Source organism: Sphaerodactylus townsendi, linkage group LG05 (assembly GCF_021028975.2).
Source record: "Sphaerodactylus townsendi isolate TG3544 linkage group LG05, MPM_Stown_v2.3, whole genome shotgun sequence".
NCBI lineage: Eukaryota > Metazoa > Chordata > Lepidosauria > Squamata > Sphaerodactylidae > Sphaerodactylus > Sphaerodactylus townsendi.
In genome coordinates this window covers 120319706-120336952 of record NC_059429.1, presented here as the reverse complement: position 1 = coordinate 120336952, position 17247 = coordinate 120319706, and the positions used below count along the sequence as shown (strand labels likewise).

The 17247-nt window shown below is 44.0% G+C and overlaps 1 protein-coding gene across 1 annotated transcript in view; it reads left to right on the top strand.

Moving 5' to 3' along the window:
- Window positions 1-10103, top strand: part of BMP7 (bone morphogenetic protein 7) — a 100712-nt gene extending 90609 nt beyond the window's left edge. The window contains exons 5-7 of the mRNA XM_048498801.1: window positions 1703-1779; window positions 7295-7405; window positions 8889-10103. Coding sequence (XP_048354758.1) covers window positions 1703-1779; window positions 7295-7405; window positions 8889-9038 — 338 coding nt within the window. The 3' untranslated portion in view covers window positions 9039-10103. The remainder of the gene's footprint in view (window positions 1-1702; window positions 1780-7294; window positions 7406-8888) is intronic.
- Window positions 10104-17247: the final 7144 nt, after the last annotated feature.

The following is a 17247-nucleotide window of genomic DNA, read 5'->3' as shown; positions in this document are numbered from 1 at the left end:
ACTGGCCAGAATAGCAAAATGACTCAGCATCCCCAAAGCAGCCAGATGAATTTAAAACCATGCAGGCCAGGGGCCAAAGTACATGCTGTGTGGGAGATGCATGATCAGATCTCCAGTTCTGTTGGATTTTTCACATTACAAAGCAACTGCAGCCTCCCTCCCCCTTTGGGTCAGGGGCTTCAGGGGGGAGGCAGATGAGTTCACCTTATTCTCCTGCCATTTTCTCAATAGAAGTCTCTACCCCCTGCCCTTGGAGCTGCTATTAACCTCAGTAGGAGGGATAGACAATTATGATAAAAGTTATCTGTTGTTCCTCTCCATTAAAGCAACTTAAGGGAGAGATTTCTATAATGGAGGCAGAATGGGGGTGGGGGGGTTAGCACCCTCCCGAATGCCATGGTCCTAATTTATGGCACCACAATATATATAAATGGGTGCCATAAGGACTACACATGTTTTTTTTTAAAAAAAGTATCAAAGATAGCCCTTGCTTGCTGGTTTAAGAGTTTGAATCAGATGTTGGGGAAGGGCCCAGCATCTGCTTCAACATGGCTCCATAACAGAACATCTGCTTGGCAGGCAGACGGTCCCAGGTTCAATTCCTGACACCTACTTTTAAAAGAACCAGGCAATAGGTGATGTGAAAGACCTTTGGCTGAGACCCCGGAGAGCCATCGCTGAGCAGACTGAATGGACCAATAATCTGATTTCGCAGAAAGCAGCTTCTTGTGTTGTTGGACTGCTGTTGTTTTTATTGCATGTCTTGATGTCAGATTTGTTTATAGGTCCCCTTGGGGCTTTTTTTTTTGGAAACACAGCGTAGAAATATTTTAAATGACTACCAAATGAGATATCTGAATACAGAACCAAACACGCTTATGCAGCACAGGAGAATCACAAGGAAGATTGGATCATCTCTGTATGTGTACATTGTGCCCTTTGCCCAGCTACTAGACAAATTCTCTTTGACAGGAACATTTTGAAGAAACACAACCTGGGGTTGCATAAAGGCAGAAGCTCTGTTTCCTCTCCTGAGATTTCTTACCAGCTTGGCTCAGAAAACACACAGCCATAGAGAGGCCCATACCAATACGAAGAAGCCTCGGAGCAAAATTGATTTTCCTGGGGCTTCCTTGGCTTCGTGCAGAAAACAAGATAAACGTTTTATAGTTATTGAGTCCAGCCCTTTAATATTACTGAAATGTATGATAACCTGTAGCTAGTCTTATGAAGCTAGTCTTATGAAGCCAAACTGCCAAGAATGTCAGCGCTGCAGTTTCGTTCTCCCAAACAATCCAATCCAAGGAAGCCATGTCTTGCTTGCTTTATTTATTTATTTATTACATTTATAGGCCACCTCATCCCCGAAGGACTCAAGGCGGCTCACAACATGACTGTTTCCAGAACAGTAAATCAATATAACATAAAATCTAACTCATTAAAATTCAGCAGCAATTAAAACAATAATAACAAATCTACACTCCAAATTATTTGTTGTCTTTACTGTTTCTGCTCACAGTTTGCCTAATGCTGGGTCCGTTTCTCCTGGTTAACCACAAGATGTTTTGTTGAGGAAGACGGGTCTAAATCTTCAACGAGATAAAGCTGCAGCATGAGAATATTGCTGGATGTCTTAAACTAACGTGATGATTTTGTGCTCTTCCCTCCCCCTTTCTTCCTGCCAATCACCCTCGAAACTCAGAGAATAGCAGCAGTGATCAAAGACAGGCTTGCAAGAAACATGAGCTCTATGTCAGCTTCAGGGATCTTGGCTGGCAGGTAAGGTTGTTCTTGTGCTTGGAATTAGAGACCGGTGGCACATTTTAGTCCTCCGTTGTTATCATGCTGGTAATATAAACCCCGAGATTGAATTTTTTGGTTCTGACCTTTTGTTGTCTATTTTCAGAACAGCAAAAGGCATTGAATTTGGTCGGGGTAGGCTTGTTGTTATACATTAACTTCCTGTCTGTGTCTACAAAATGATAACTTTCATGTTTGGAAATGGAGGAGGGGTTTTTTGGTGGGAGAAGGGGTGCATTTTGATGAGGAGAGATGGTGGATCATATATTCCTGAAAGAAGACGTAAGGTTTTAGATGCCTTCTTCATCAGGGAAGGCTCCTTGAACAAGAGGAAGGTTTTTTAAACAACATCTTAATGTACTATTCTATTCCCGATGATTTACTGAATAATTCAAGCGGCGATAGTCCGCTCAGGGACTGGGTGTACAACTCAGGTAGTTTAATCAACAGAATGCCAAAGCTACACTCCAAATTTTTGCCATCGTTTAAGCTATTCAGAAACGACCACCTTAGATCCCCTTACTTAGCTAATCTCACTGGCCCATGGCCTTTACCGTTTTGTGCTTCCAAACCTTGCCAGCGGCAGTACTGTCTGGAAGATAAAATGAAATGGTCCAGGAACAGTGGCATTGTCTTTGTGAATAGCCTTTTGTGAAGAATCTTCTACGTTGCGTTTTATTTGTCCACTGTATGCAGAACGCAGGGCCAAATTTCTTGACAGATTACTGAGAGGTTTAAACTGGCAATTCGACCTTGAAAAGATGGTATTTTTGTTATCGGACACCGATTCTTACGTTGTGTACCGAACGTCTTTGTTTACTTATGCACAAAATCAATAAGGGCCAATAAGACCTCAAAAAAAAAAAAGAGCAAGTGTTTAGGATTTATGAGTGTGGATGTTTTAGTCAATTGGTTTTTTAACATTTAATGAACTGCTTATTTTATTATCATATTTAAATTTTAATGTTTTTATCATTCTTACTGTACTTTTTTGTAATGGCTTTTGGTTATACGCAATTAAAGTTTTACTCTTCCAGTGGAATAGGTCCACAGGATTCATTATTTAGAATAGGTCCAACTCCACGATTTCATTTTTGGAAGCACCAGTTCAAGACAGATGTGACCAGATGATTACTGAATGTGCTTGGAAGATACACAGCAGTTATTTGACTGACCCTAAGTACTTAATTGAGCCAGCATGGTGTAGTAAGAACATAAGAACAAGCCTGCTGTATCAGACCAGAGTCCATTTAGTCCAGCACTCTGCTACTCGCAGTGGCCCACAAGGTGCCTTTGGGAGCTCACATGCAGGAGGTGAAAGCAATGGCCTGCTGCTGCTGCTGCTGCTCCCAAGCACCTGGTCTGCTAAGGCATTTGCAATCTCAGATCAAAGAGGATCAAGATTGGTTGCCATAAGAAGAAGAAGAAGAAGAAGAGTTTGGATTTATATCCCCCCTTTCTCTCCTGCAGGAGACTCAAAGGGGCTCACAATCTCCTTGCCCTTCCCCCCTCACAACAAATACCCTGTGAGGTAGGTGGGGCTGAGAGAGCTCCGAAAAGCTGTGACTAGCCCAAGGTCACCCAGCTGGAGTGTGTGGGAGTGTACAGGCTAATCTGAATTCCCCAGATAAGCCTCCACAGCTCAGGCGGCAGAGCTGGGAATCAAACCCAGTTCCTCCAGATTAGATACACGAGCTCTTAACCTCCTACGCCACTGCTGCTTCTCCTCCATAAATCTGCCCAAGACCTTTTTAAAGCTATCCAGGTTAGTGGCCATCACCACCTCCTGTGGCAGCATGTTCCAAACTCCAATCACATGTTGCATGAAGAAATGGTTCCTTTTATTAGTCCTAATTCTTCCCCCCAGCATTTTCAATGAATGCCCCCTGGTAGTTTAGGTGTCAGGCTAGGGTCTGGGAAGCCCAGGTCCAAATCCCCATTCTGCCATGGAAACTTGCTGGGTAATCTTGGGCCAGTCCCATGCTCTCAGCCTTGACTCTGGCAAGTATTTGGGTGGGAGACTTCCAAGGAATACCAGGAGTGTGACACAGAGGCAGGCAATGGCAAACCATCTCCAAACGTTTATCAACTTGAAAACCCTACGGAGTCATAAAATCATAGAGTGGGAAGAGACCCCAAAGGGCCATCAAGTCCCACCCCCTGCAATACAAGAACACATAATTAAATCACTCCTGACAGATGGCCATCCAGCCTCTGTTTGAAAAGCAGTCATAAGTCAGTTGGGACTTGACTGTAAAATGCACTAGCAAGTGTTGAATCATGAAAAAAAAAGTGAGTCGGTTACTCAAATTGAACCAAGTTGCCTTGATATTATATTTCAAAGGTTAGTGCTTTTTTAAACGTTCCAAAACAGTTTTTTCAGGGTTAGGGATTAATTATAAACTTTGGGATAACTGAGGCCTTTCTTCTGCTTTTCTGAGCAGAGTTCGCTACTGCTACCTTCCTAACTAAGGGCGAAGGCAGATGAAGCAGTTAGCAGCCAGTCACGGACCTTGATTCATAATTTGCACAAACTCTTATCTTACAGCCTAGCTTTCCTTCTCATGCTTTGACCAGTCTACCAGGCTCTTAAAACAAATTACCCAACTACAGTGGCAGATAGGAAGGCGCTCCAAAGGGTGATCACTACTGCACAAAGGATTATCGGCTGCCCTCTCCCCTCCTTGGAAGAACTCTATAATTCCTGAAGCCTAAAGAAAGCCCAAAATATTCTGAGAGACCTGTCTCATCCAGCACACTCTTTTTTTGAGCTGTTACCATCTGGCAGACGATACAGGTCTATCAAAACTAGGACAAAGAGGCTTAGAGACAGCTTCTACTCTAGAGCTGTGGCTTCGTGTTGATGTGTTTGGGGCTGTGTAGGGATGGGTGGAGGAAGGGGAAAGTGAGGATGGGGTATGAGTCTGAAATTGTGTGCATCGAGGAATGCTGCTGTAAATTTCGTTGTGCGTGCACAATGACAATAAATGCTTATGCTTATGCTTTAAAGGAATGGAACACACATACGTTTGTTTTGTGCATCCTTCACCTTGTTTTTTAATCAGCAAGCATTTTTAACTTGCAAAACTACTCTGGGATGGAAGGAAAGAGATGTTCCGTGATGGTATGAACACCAGCCAATTAGCAATTTCCACTGCTAGCTTTTCTCTAGTTTGAACTGACTGATGTTGCAAACTTGGAGTTTTTCGTGCTCACCTCAGCAGGAGAAAAGACCCACTTATGCTACCTGCAATGAGGCTTCAGCATACCAGAACTTTTCATCTGCCTCACCCCCATATTACCATAACAGATTTCAGTTCCACTTGGTATTAGGTGTGGTGTTCTTGACTGTAATACTTCTTGGCAGTAGGGCAGTGGTCTAAAAGAAATTAGATGGAATAGTTTCCAGAATACAGTAAGATTTTCAGATATACATCACATTGTACAGGCTGTCTCAGTGTGTGTTCTAAAAAAAGTCTCTTAGGAATTCACCTGTTGATTGTATCTGCTGGCTAAAAATGTTGCCTCTCTGCTTTAATATACTGCAAGCAAGAGAGGCTCCTGTATGTATCTTGAGACTGCTCACAGTCAAGTTAGGGATCATGAAACCCACCACTTAGACCACTTAAAATCTGCATCTGAGACCCTAGTCCTTTTGCTTTTTCCCTTTCTAAAAATATGGTGGTACTGACCACAGGCAGGGCCTTTTCTGTGGTGGCCCCTAAAATGTGGAATACTGTCATCTTAATGGCTTGCTTAACACCTAGTCTTGTAGGTTTTCATTGCCAGATGTTTTGCTGCATTGTGTGCTAGTTTGTTCTGTGCCCTCAATATATTTGATTGCTGCTGAGTTTGTTTTAATGACTGCCTATTTTTAACATGCCAGATTGTTCCAATCCAGTTTATTTAGTTGATCTATGGTTGGCTTAATTAATCATAATGCAGCCTTATGTTTCAGTTGACTTTAGCATACTCCCTTTTATTAGGCTTTCTGGTTTTGTTTTAGTGGTTTTTAAAGCTTTATTTTCAATGTTTATATGTTCCGGCGTGCCACTTTCGACGTTCCCTCCACCCCCATAGAAGTGGCTAATAAATAGCTTTAAAATAAATAATGAATGATAGAGTTGGAAGAGATTAGAAGAACGCTAAGGCCGTCCTTCGCCTTCGACCTCAAACCAAGACCCTTCACACGTGTGGCTTCTTGCAGATCAACCCACATAATTCTGGCCACATGGAGAAGAGACTCATGCACAGCAAGGCAATTCTTGCAAATCTGTGAAACTTCCATTGTCTCCTAGATAGAATGGGTGTAGTGACGAGGGAGATCCGATCCAAATGACTTGTGACCAATTTAAATGTGTCCGTGTGATAACAGGCCAGTTTGTTACTCATCTGCCAAGAGGCAAGAACAAGGGCCGGGGCTCAGTGGGAGAGCGATCTCCGTCATTTGCAGAAGGTCACAGGTTGAATCTCTGGTATCTCCAGTTGAAGGGGTCAGATAGTTGGTGGTGCTGAAGACCTCATTTTGAGACCTTGGAGAACTGCTGCAATTAAACTGTACCGATCTTCATAGACCTTGATAGACCTTGATAGGCCTTCATAGCTTCCATGTGCTCATGAGTGCAGATACAAGCACCGCTTCCTGATAATGTGTGAAAAATGTGCTGATGTGTATATGCACATAGCTGGATGAAAGCACCCATTTTAGTGTCAAGGTGTATCAGGTCAGGTACTGCTGCTTCCACAAAGCTGCCTTTTGAGGGGAAGAGGGAGACTATGCATAGAACAGTGATGGCGAACCTTTGGCACTCCAGATGTTATGGACTACAATTCCCATCAGCCCCTACAATTGGCCATGCTGGCGGGGGCTGATGGGAATTGTAGTCCATAACATCTGGAGTGCCAAAGGTTCACCACCATGGGCATAAAACAATTTGTAAGTGCCTAGAATCAAGGATGGCCCAAGTAGCTTCGGTCTTTGAAGCAGAATGTCCAAATGGCGCATAGCAGATTCATTGGAAGTTCTGTGCTGGTTGCACTGAGCCCATCGATGTGTTCATCCATGTTCTTCCAAAGCTCCTATTTGGTATAAGAATGCTTGCCCGGAACGTCTGGTACCCTGGTGTCACGTTTGTCTTATCTCTTGTTTGGTCACTCCTATTGGCAACTGTTTTCTGGTAGGGTGTCTTCTGGTTTGCATTGGCCCTTAGACTGCATGGATAAATGGTATCAAGATTGCTTCACTACGCACCCGGTGTTAACCCATCCCCTCATTCATATCACTTAAATGGTCCAAAGGTGAAGTGGCAAGACTTAGATCCATACATGAGATCCACTTTCCCTGTGAATTAAAGTCTGGATAAATTGGTTCAACTTTGCTGTTGCAATCTATTTTTCAGTGTATTCGTTGGATGCCTAGGTGCGTTAAAAGAAGTCGGGTTAAATAATTTCCTGTACATGGATTCAGTGCTTTCTCTCTTGTGATCCAACCCAGGACTGGATCATTGCTCCAGAAGGCTACGCTGCATACTACTGCGAAGGAGAGTGTGCCTTTCCGTTGAACTCTTACATGAATGCAACAAACCATGCTATTGTGCAAACACTGGTAAGCTCCTTTTTAAACCCCACGCAACTTTACCAAATCTGATCATCACCGTACTAGATTATTTTTAATTACTTCAGTCAATCTGGTTCAACAATGGGAACTGTTGCAGAAGCTTTCCCTTGCTCATATGATTTCATTGTATCCTCTGCTGACCTCATGACTGGCAGTATTCATCCTGGATTGTGGACAAGGATCTAGACCAGGGTTGTCCAACTCTGGCCCTCCAGATGTTCATGGACTACAATTCCCATCAGCCCCCTGCCAGCATATTCTGGCAGAGACTGATGGGAATCGCAATCCATGAACATCTGGAGGGCCAGAGTTGAACACCTCTGATCTAGACTAAAAAGCCCCTCACAAGCAGACTAAAAAGAAGCCATGTTGAATAGACCAGTCATCCATTTGGTTCAGCACCCTGTTTTGCACATCAGTCAACATCAGGTGACCCTGTGATCATCAAACCTCATCCTCTGTTGTTACCCCTGATTCTTGGTGTAGCCAGGAGGCTACTGGTCTTTAACATGAAGTCATTGTGGCTAATAGCCATTGGTAGGTCTACTCTCCATGAATCTATCTAAATCGTCCTTTAAAGCCAACTGAAGTAGTATGGCACAGAGTAGTAAGCCATGGTACTGCAGTCAAAGCTCTGATCACAACCTGAGTTTGATCCCAGTGGAAGTTGGGTTTAGGTAGCTGGCTCAAGGTTGACTCAGCCATCTATCCTTCTGAGGTCAGTCAAATGAGTACCCACCTTGCTGGGGATAAAGTGCAGAGGACTGGGGAAGACAATGGCAAACCATCCCATTAACTAAGTCTGCTCAGTAAATGTCATGATGTGATGTGGTCACCCTATGGGTTAGTAATGTCCCAGTGCTTGCACAGGGGGACTACCTTTACCTTTAAATTAGTGGTCACCACAACATCCCATGGCACCAAATTCCACTGTTATTCTGAGGTCCCTTCCGCACATGCAGAATAATGCACTTTCAATCCACAGGGGGAAAGGAAGAAAGTTGAAGGAACAGAGAACAAATTGTTGTTATTCTCCTTGTGACAGTTTTGTGGTAAAGGCGATCCCCAAATGACTTAAGTTTAGATTAAAGTTTTTGCTGAACACTCAAGGATGGTTTTGTGTATAATGCCAAACGTACATGATAATACAACCCTTGCGTCTTACTTCCCTCCATTTATCTTATCGTTCCTTTGCTGTTCATTATCAGTAAAAACAGTCTGTAGTTTTTGTCATGGGACTTTCAATCCACTCACAATTGTTTGCAAGTGGATTTTGCTATTCCACACAGCTGCAAAATGCATTGAGAGTGGATTGAAAGTGCATTATTCTGCATGTGCGGAAGGGGCCTGAGATTGAAGAAGTACTTCCTTTTGTCTTTCCAGAATCTACTACCTTTTAATTTAATTGGATGATTGGGAGGGATCTTTGTGAATGTCCTCTCATATCTGCTACCTTGTATCTGCCTCACAGGTTCACTTTATAAACCCGGACACTGTCCCGAAGCCCTGCTGTGCCCCGACGCAACTCAACGCCATCTCTGTTCTTTATTTTGATGACAGCTCCAACGTCATCTTGAAGAAATACAGGAACATGGTGGTGCGGGCCTGTGGCTGCCATTAAGCATACTGGACTGGAGAGCTCCACGGGGCTCACAAGATGCGCAGGGTTGTTGTTGTGTTAAGGAAAACATGGATCATTTTAAGCACATCTCCTTTAAGACATGCCACAGTTCTTAGGAATAGCGTTTCTTAAGCAGCCAAAATGGATGAGCTCCAGACTCAGGTGGCATTTTGAGCAGATTTTTGCTTTTAGCTTTCAAGCAGGGATCGTTCTGCAAACTCACGCAGAGTGCAAATCAGGAGCAAGGATCAGTTTGCAAAAAGGTCTGTAATTCTGTAGGCAAACAGGAGTATTTTTAAAGGTGGTTTTTCCAAGGGGAATGAACCTTTTAACAAAAAAAAAAAGCCATCTGTGCTGAGCAGCGTGTTTGCGTGTTCATTTGAGTGTGTGTATGTGTGTTTGTGCACAGGTTTATAAAAGTTATTCTTAGAGACACGAATAGCTTCAGTTAAAACAAATGAACGAATGAGTGAACAAATGAATGAATGCCCGTGACTGGATAAACCAGACACTGTGTCGAGATTACTAGGGATCTCTGAAAACTGTCCTTTTTTTGTGTGTAGGCATCTCCATCTCCCCACTTGTATTATGTATTTGGGGTGCTTGCCCACCAAAGCAGCTATGCAATTTCCCAGCCACTGTGCATTACGTTCATATTATTCACAGCTGTGCATCTTCTTCTTTATTCCAGAGTGCAGACAGATCAGAAACATTGTTGTACATAACTTGCACACTTGGCTCAACTGTGCCTTTTGTTCCCCATTCACTCTTCTACGGTTGACTTAATTACACAACAGATTGCATAGTTGAACCATCAGTTTCTCTCTCTCTCTCCTCTTAGCAGTAAAATTTGTCACATATCAGCAGTGAAGTTGACAAACCTGCTTCCTGTTGAGGAGTTTTAGGCACAATTGCAGTATTTGGTTTTCACTTTGAGAATCAATCATCTCTATATATAAAAAGCTAACAGTGACTTTGTTACTCATGCCCTAACGCGGAAGCGGCTGGACGGATCGCCCCCAAATTTTCACATGACGTCCCTCCCTGTTGCGGGCAGGTAATCGGACCTTCAAATTGCCAAAAGTCCAAACCTGAGCCAGGTAAAATGTCCTTTTCCTGGCGCACCAGGCCATGAACCTGGCTATGTTTAACTGTCACCCTTAGAATGTTCGTGCAGCATGTCTGTGGCCTGAGGGGTTGGTATGCCCTTACAATGTTCGCAGATGATAAGGCGGGATGAGCCGAAAACAGTAAATAGGTATCACGAAACACTTTGCGTGTGAGGCGTCAGGTGGGGTTCCCCTCGCAGGTAACTTTCATGTACCACACAATACACATCCAGCTCATCCTCACACACCTCACTCTGCCCTCCCTCACATCCAACCACCCACTTCCTCACCCATATTCGCCACAGCTCTCTTTTACTAAAAGCGAGCTGGAGTTTGCCTTTTTCTTCTAAGAAAATCCGCGGTGTTGGGGTGAACCAGCATTACCGGCTCCGCTTCTTTTGCACGTGGCCCTTTAAGAACCCAGGGAGCTGGCCTCGATCTGAGCGCCTCACCACCCTGTCTTGTGCCTGACTGGGATAGCCCAGTTCTGCCTTACCCAAGCCAGGACTGTGCGTGTCAGCCAGCCTCATGGACAGCGGGATTTGCACTTTGGACAGTTCCGTTGTGGAATGGAAAGGATTATCTTATACTAAAAAACCAAGATACCACCATATAACAATGTGAATTGAAAAAGGAAAGAGGGATTCCATTTGACCACCCCAAAAGGCTATGCTGCGGATCATTGGACCTGCATGGACATCTGTGTGGGTTGCACACTGTGATGAGAAGGACAGTTGCCACAGCAACACGTGGCCGGGCCCCACTAGTATTAATAATAGAATCATAGAGTTTGTGTGCATCCTGCTTTTCTCCCAATGGGGACAGAAAGTAACTTGCCAAAAAATACATTTAAGATGAAGTTAATCATAAAATCATAGAGTTGGAAGAGACCACAAGGGCCATCTAGTCCAGTCCTCTGCCATGCAGGAACACAGGATCAAAGCACTTCCGACATATGTTCATCCAGCCTCTGTTTAAAAACCTCCAAAGAAGGAGACTCCACCACTCTCTGAATCTGAGCAAACTCTAAATGTACCTTCTTTCCTGCAGTCCAGGAACTTCAGAGGCAAGAGTAAAATCTAAGGCTTCAGGGGATTTCTGTATATGTATGGGATATGCTCAGAACAAAGATTTACCTGTATTTTTGAACACCTTTCCCCCATCCTCTGGATCCACGTTTCTGTTTCAATTTCTCCCCAAGTCTAGTAATGGGGGTAAGTAACGACTGTAAGATAAGAGGCTAAGCAAAAGAATGCAGTGGATGATATCCAGGAATATCCCATAGATATCCAAATTGGATCCAGAGCTCTTTATCATAGCAATAAGGACTACGGCACAGGCAGAAGCCTTATCTGAAGTTCAGGTGATACCTTTACTCTCAGTTTTGGTTGTAGCACTGTAAAGAATAGATCACACTTTCAGAATTATGAAAGAATTGCCTTCTGCGAGTCTATTGTGGTAGGCAAAGAAATTTGGAGGGGCATCAACAGGTCTAAAACGTTGAGCCTTAGTTAATAACAGAGTGGACAGAAATCAACAAGACGATGATGATGATGGGAGGTATCCTAAGCAGATCTACTCAGATGTGAGTCCTGTTTTACTTCCAAGAAATTGTTCATGGGGTTACAGCCAATGTGTCGCTCAAGGCCAAGAGTATTCAAAGTTGGTTGGCCAATTGTTTGTGAAAGTTCCAGCTTCCAAGGCTGCTGTGTCTAGCATGGATCTAACTACCACTGAACATACGAAGCTGCCAAACAGTCTGGTGCAGCTTGTCAGTTCGCTGTTAAGCTTGCCAGAAGATCAGTTGCACACTCTCAGCCTAGCCTTATACAGGAGCCGGCATGGTGTAGTGGTTAAGAGCAAGTGGATTCTAATCTGGAGAACCGGGTTTGATTCCCCACTCCTCCACCTGAGTGACGGAGGCTTATCTGGTGAACCAGATGTGTTTCCGCACTCCTTGGGCTAGTCACAGATCTTTGGGACTCTCTTAATCCCACCCACCTCACAAGGGGTCTGTTGTGGGGAGAGGAAGGGAAAGGAACTCTTAAGCCACCCTGAGTCTCCTTACAGGAGAGAAAGGTGGGGTATAAATCCAAACTCTTCTTCTTATCTCTCACGACTGTGCATCTTGGGAGGAATGGCTAGATTTTAAAATACTGTAGATAGGTAGTTTTCTCGGAATGGAGTAGAAGAGTGGCAAGGATGATATGCCATTATAGAAATAGGAAAAAAAATAAACCCTCTTGTAGAGCTGTAGAATCTGCATCGCTATGTTTGTTTTGGTCCTAAGTCTTCCAGGATCAGATGAGTCAAGTGTGTTCATTCCCCCCTGTCTCTAGAAAGATTTTGTATGCAACAAAAATTATTGGGGGATTGGGACACTTTCTGTATAAGGAAAGGCTGAAGTGTTTGGAGATTTTTAGTTGTGGGGGGCAAACTAGTGAGAAGCCACGTTTTATAGATAAAGACCTTCTCCGCGTCTCAGGATACTTGAGCCAAATCACCTTTTGTTGATGTTGTGGCCATCTGTGGACAGCAAAAAACAAGTAATTCTCACTCAAAATTTGTGGGACTCACTGCCAGTTGGAGGGTCACTTGGGTCCAACAGTATAAGACAGCTTCATATGTTCATGGAAGGATCAACATACCCGCTGATTAAATTAGCCTTTCTACAGTGCTGGCTGAAGTAGCACCAGTGGCCCATATAAGGCAGCTATCTTTTCTGCATAAGTTGCTTAAAACATCTCCAGAACACTTTTGAAACCTCCCTTTACTATGATATTTGTCTTCACTCGCCTCCTCCAAACGTTTCATGGCCACATAATATATATTTTAAAATTCGGGGGGTTGTTCATTGAAACGATGCTCTGATGATTCAGCGATTTGCCGCTTTGTTCATTCCTTGCTTTATTGCTTCATAGATAGATCTGTAAAAACAGCTGGGGAAAAAATGCAGGAAAAATCAAGAGGCGAGGGGGAAAGGAACGAGGCAAGGGATGCTAACAAATGGCAGACCAGGTGCTGAGGGACGGCTGAGTGATGGCACAGGGGTGTGGAAATCAGCCAGACTTTTCAGGAGGAAATTTAAAACAATGTAATTTTAACCGCACTGTAAGGAAGCTGGCTCAGAAACGTCTCACAGGAAAGAATTGTCATGGAAGAGTCTTCAGAAAATGCTGATTAAAAGGAAAACATTTCTGGCACGAATGGGGGCAAATGAAGCGCAGGACTCCTCAGAGGAAATGATTGATTAATGTGCCAGGAACGTTTTAAATGACTTGTGCGGAAAACGCCAGAGCGTCCACCATCCTTGTCTTCCAAACTAGTGTGCAAATGTATTGTCGAAGGCTTTCACGGCCGGAATCACTTGGGTGCTGTGTGGTTTCCGGGCTGTATGGCCGTGTTCTAGCAGCATTCTCTCCTGACGTTTCGCCTGCATCTGTGGCCTACATCCTCTGAAGATGCCAGCCACAGATGCAGGCGAAACGTCAGGAGAGAATGCTGCTAGAACACGGCCATACAGCCCGGAAACCACACAGCACCCAAGTGTGCAAATGTTTGTATGTGTAACTTCACAGACGAAACATTTAAGTTTCTGCCACTACACATTTGTTTGCCAACCGATTGTGTAAAGGGCCGCACTAACCCTTATTCGGGGATCTTGGACGGTTCTCCTAGAGCTAACATGATGCGTTAAATACCACCCTGTGAGTGTGTATGTATGTATATAGTATGGCTGTGGGTAAGCTTTTGAAGTGCCTTGCCTTTCAGTCCACGCTGGTGGCTATCCTCCTATGTGGCCGGGCCACCCTCGATAAACTCTTTTACTGTATACACTCCAAAATTCTTTTATCTGTTTTATGGGGATATTCATTTCCTGGGGTTTTTTCTTTTCCTGTTTTTTCCTAAATAAATGGCAGGCTTTCTGCTGAAGTTTAATGTAAGCTCCACTGTTTGTACATGTTTGTGTAAATAGTTTTCACAAAAGCAGAATAAAATTATTTATTTCAGTCTCTGAATTTCCTCTTCTCCCCCCAATCGCATTCAGGAAGAAATGATTCATCTCCCCTTTGAACACATTTGTTTCCTTATTTAATAAAGTATTTATTAACAACTGTTGGCTAAAAATATACATTTTGGGTCTTCCCCCCCCCCCTTAGAGCAGTTGTTTTAGATGGTTGTTTGTGCAAATTAGTCAAATAAATCCTTGCCGTTTTACACATTTTAAAAAGCTAGTTTTGTGTCTTGATGTGGTCATTTTTTCCTTTTTGTATTATTGTTGTTATTGTTATTATTATCTTCATTTATAGTTCACGTTTCTGATGAAGGCTTACTGCCAGTGAGTGGGAGCTCACCACCTCTCTAGGTAGCCAATTCCACTGTTGAACAACAACTCTTACTGTGATTTTCCCCCCAATTTCCAGCCAGAATCTTTCCATTATTGCGAATCCTATCCTTTACAACCAACAGGAACAGCTCCCTGCCTTCCTATAATTGACAGCCCTTCACGAGAGCAATTATGTCCCCCCTCAACCTTCTCTTTTCCAGATTAAACGTTCCCAAGTTTCTTGGCCTTTCCTCATAGGCTGGGCTTGAACTCCAGGTCATGGATCCTCTTTGTTGCTCTCATCTGCACCCACTTCTTATGAGCATTGGTTCATGGCCAGGTTGACGGTGGGATGGAAGGTGTTGAAGGTGTGGTGAAGTTTCTCCAGTGCTTCTTTTCCATGTGTCCAAGTAATGAAATGTCATCCATAAATTTAAGGAGACTTCCAGCTGGCAATGGCCAGTGCCTGCCACCACTCGAGAGGAAAATTCATGTAAAAATTTGCCATTGGCTTGATGGCATAAAGTCACATCTGGGAAAACCTGGAAGTGATATCATGCCACCCTAGGAATTGCTGGAAACTCTATGGTACACTGGGTTTCACTGGAAGTGACATAGCTCTATCACACTGATGGCTCCCCACCCCATTTCTCTGCCCCTTCAGATATTTAATTATTTTTTCCATGTCCTCCTCCAAGGAGCCCCAGACAGTTATGCTCACAACATCCTTGCGAAGTTCCCAATCAGGTGGATCCTACAGGCTCCTTTGTCTATTTGAAAGAAGGTAATTGAAGCCATAGAGGTAAAAACTAATTAACAAAACATAAGGAGGTTCCAGAAAATATGAGGAGGAGCAATACTCGGAATTCAAAGTAAAATAAATCCTAATCAGCCTTTGCCCTGTCCTGGTTAACCCAGGCTAGCCTGATCTCATCAGGTCTTCAGAAGTGAAGTAGGTCAGACTTTGAATATTACTTGGGATGGGAGACCACCAAGAAACACCAGGGTTGCTTCACAGAAGCAGGGAATGGCAAACCACGTCTGAACGTCTTTTGCCTTGAAAACCCTACAGCACAGGTGTCAAACTCGCGGCCCTCCAGATGTTATGGACTACAGTTCCCATCATCCCCTGCCAGCATGTACTGGCGGGGATGATAAGAACTATGAATCCATAATGACATACAAAGTCACCATAAGTCAGCTGCAACTTTGGGGGGGGGGGGGAATGAAAAATAAAAAATCAGCCTGTTGGATTTTTGTGTCAGCGGAAAATCCTTCTAGCACTTCTGAAAGATGACCACATGGGTTTGGAATTCTGTGTCTAAGGATGCCCTAAAGAGCTTAATTTCAGGAATGGGGGGAGGTTGGCTCGTGGAATGACTGGAAATGCCCCTCCTTCAGATGTGGAAATATTCAGCTCTGATCACTGTGGGAAGCGTGGGGAGGCGGGCTGTCTCCATTATCATGCAGTGGTGAAGGAAATGTACTGTGCACTGGTTTAAGAGTACCTTAATCCATTCCTTAATCCATTCTCACAATACTAGAACCAGGGGGCATTCATTGAAAATGCTGGGGGGGGGGGGGGAATTAGGACTAATAAAAGGAAACACTTCTTCACACAACGTGTGATTGGTGTTTGGAATATGCTGCCACAGGAAGTGGTGATGGCCACTAACCTGGATAGCTTTAAAAAGGGCTTGGACAGATTGATGGAGGAGAAGTCAATCTATGGCTACCAATCTTGATGCTCCTTGATCTCAGATTGCAAATGCCTTAGCAGACCAGGTGCTCAGGAGCAGCAGCAGCAGAAGGCCATTGCTTTCACATCCTGCACGTGAGCTCCCAAAGGCACCTGGTGGGCCACTGCGAGTAGCAGAGAGCTGGACTAGATGGACTCTGGTCTGATCCAGCAGGCTCTTTCTTATGTTCTTATGTTCCTGTGTCACACATTCCAGGGTATTTGAGCCATGGTATTTGCAAAACAATATTGGCTCTAATCCTAGCACAGTTTACATTGTGAACACCTCTAGCCTACCTGTCAATAATTCTAAAATTTGTATTTTTTTAAAAAACCATCTCCTGTAGTATTCTTGAAAAGACCCTGCCTATCTGGAAGCTGGGGAAGAAGATGTCTTTATTGTGGAGGTCACAATACTTTATACTGAGCCAAGACTCCCAGGCAATAAAAGTCAGTGTTGTATTCTGTGACTGCCAGCAGCTGTCCAGGGTTGCAGGTTTTTCACATCACCCAACACCTGAGGAGTTTTTAGCTAGAGATGCAGGGGACTGAAGCTGGGACCCCTGCCAAGCCATCGCCCCACCTCAAATTGAGCTATGGGTCCAAAACATTTGCAGCTGGGGGAAGCTCACTGGCATGGCCACGTTGCCATGCAAAACAGACCATCTTCAATGTATTGTCGAAGGCTTTCACGGCTGGATTCAACTGGTTGTGGTGGGTTTTCCGGGCTGTGTGGCCGTGGTCTGGTAGATCTTGTTCCTAATGTTTCGCCTGCATCTGTGGCTGGCGTCTTCAGAGGTGTATCACAGCGGGAAATCTGTTACACACTGTGTCCAGTGATGTGTAGGAAGTGTGTAACAGACTTCCCTCTGTGATGCACCTCTAAAGATGCCAGCCACAGATGCAGGGGAAACGTTAGGAACAAGATCCACCAGACCACGGCCACACAACCCGGAAAACCCACAACAACCAGTCCATCTTCAGTCATTCGACAGCCCTGACGGATCAGTGGTCCTTCTATTCCACTGTCCTGTT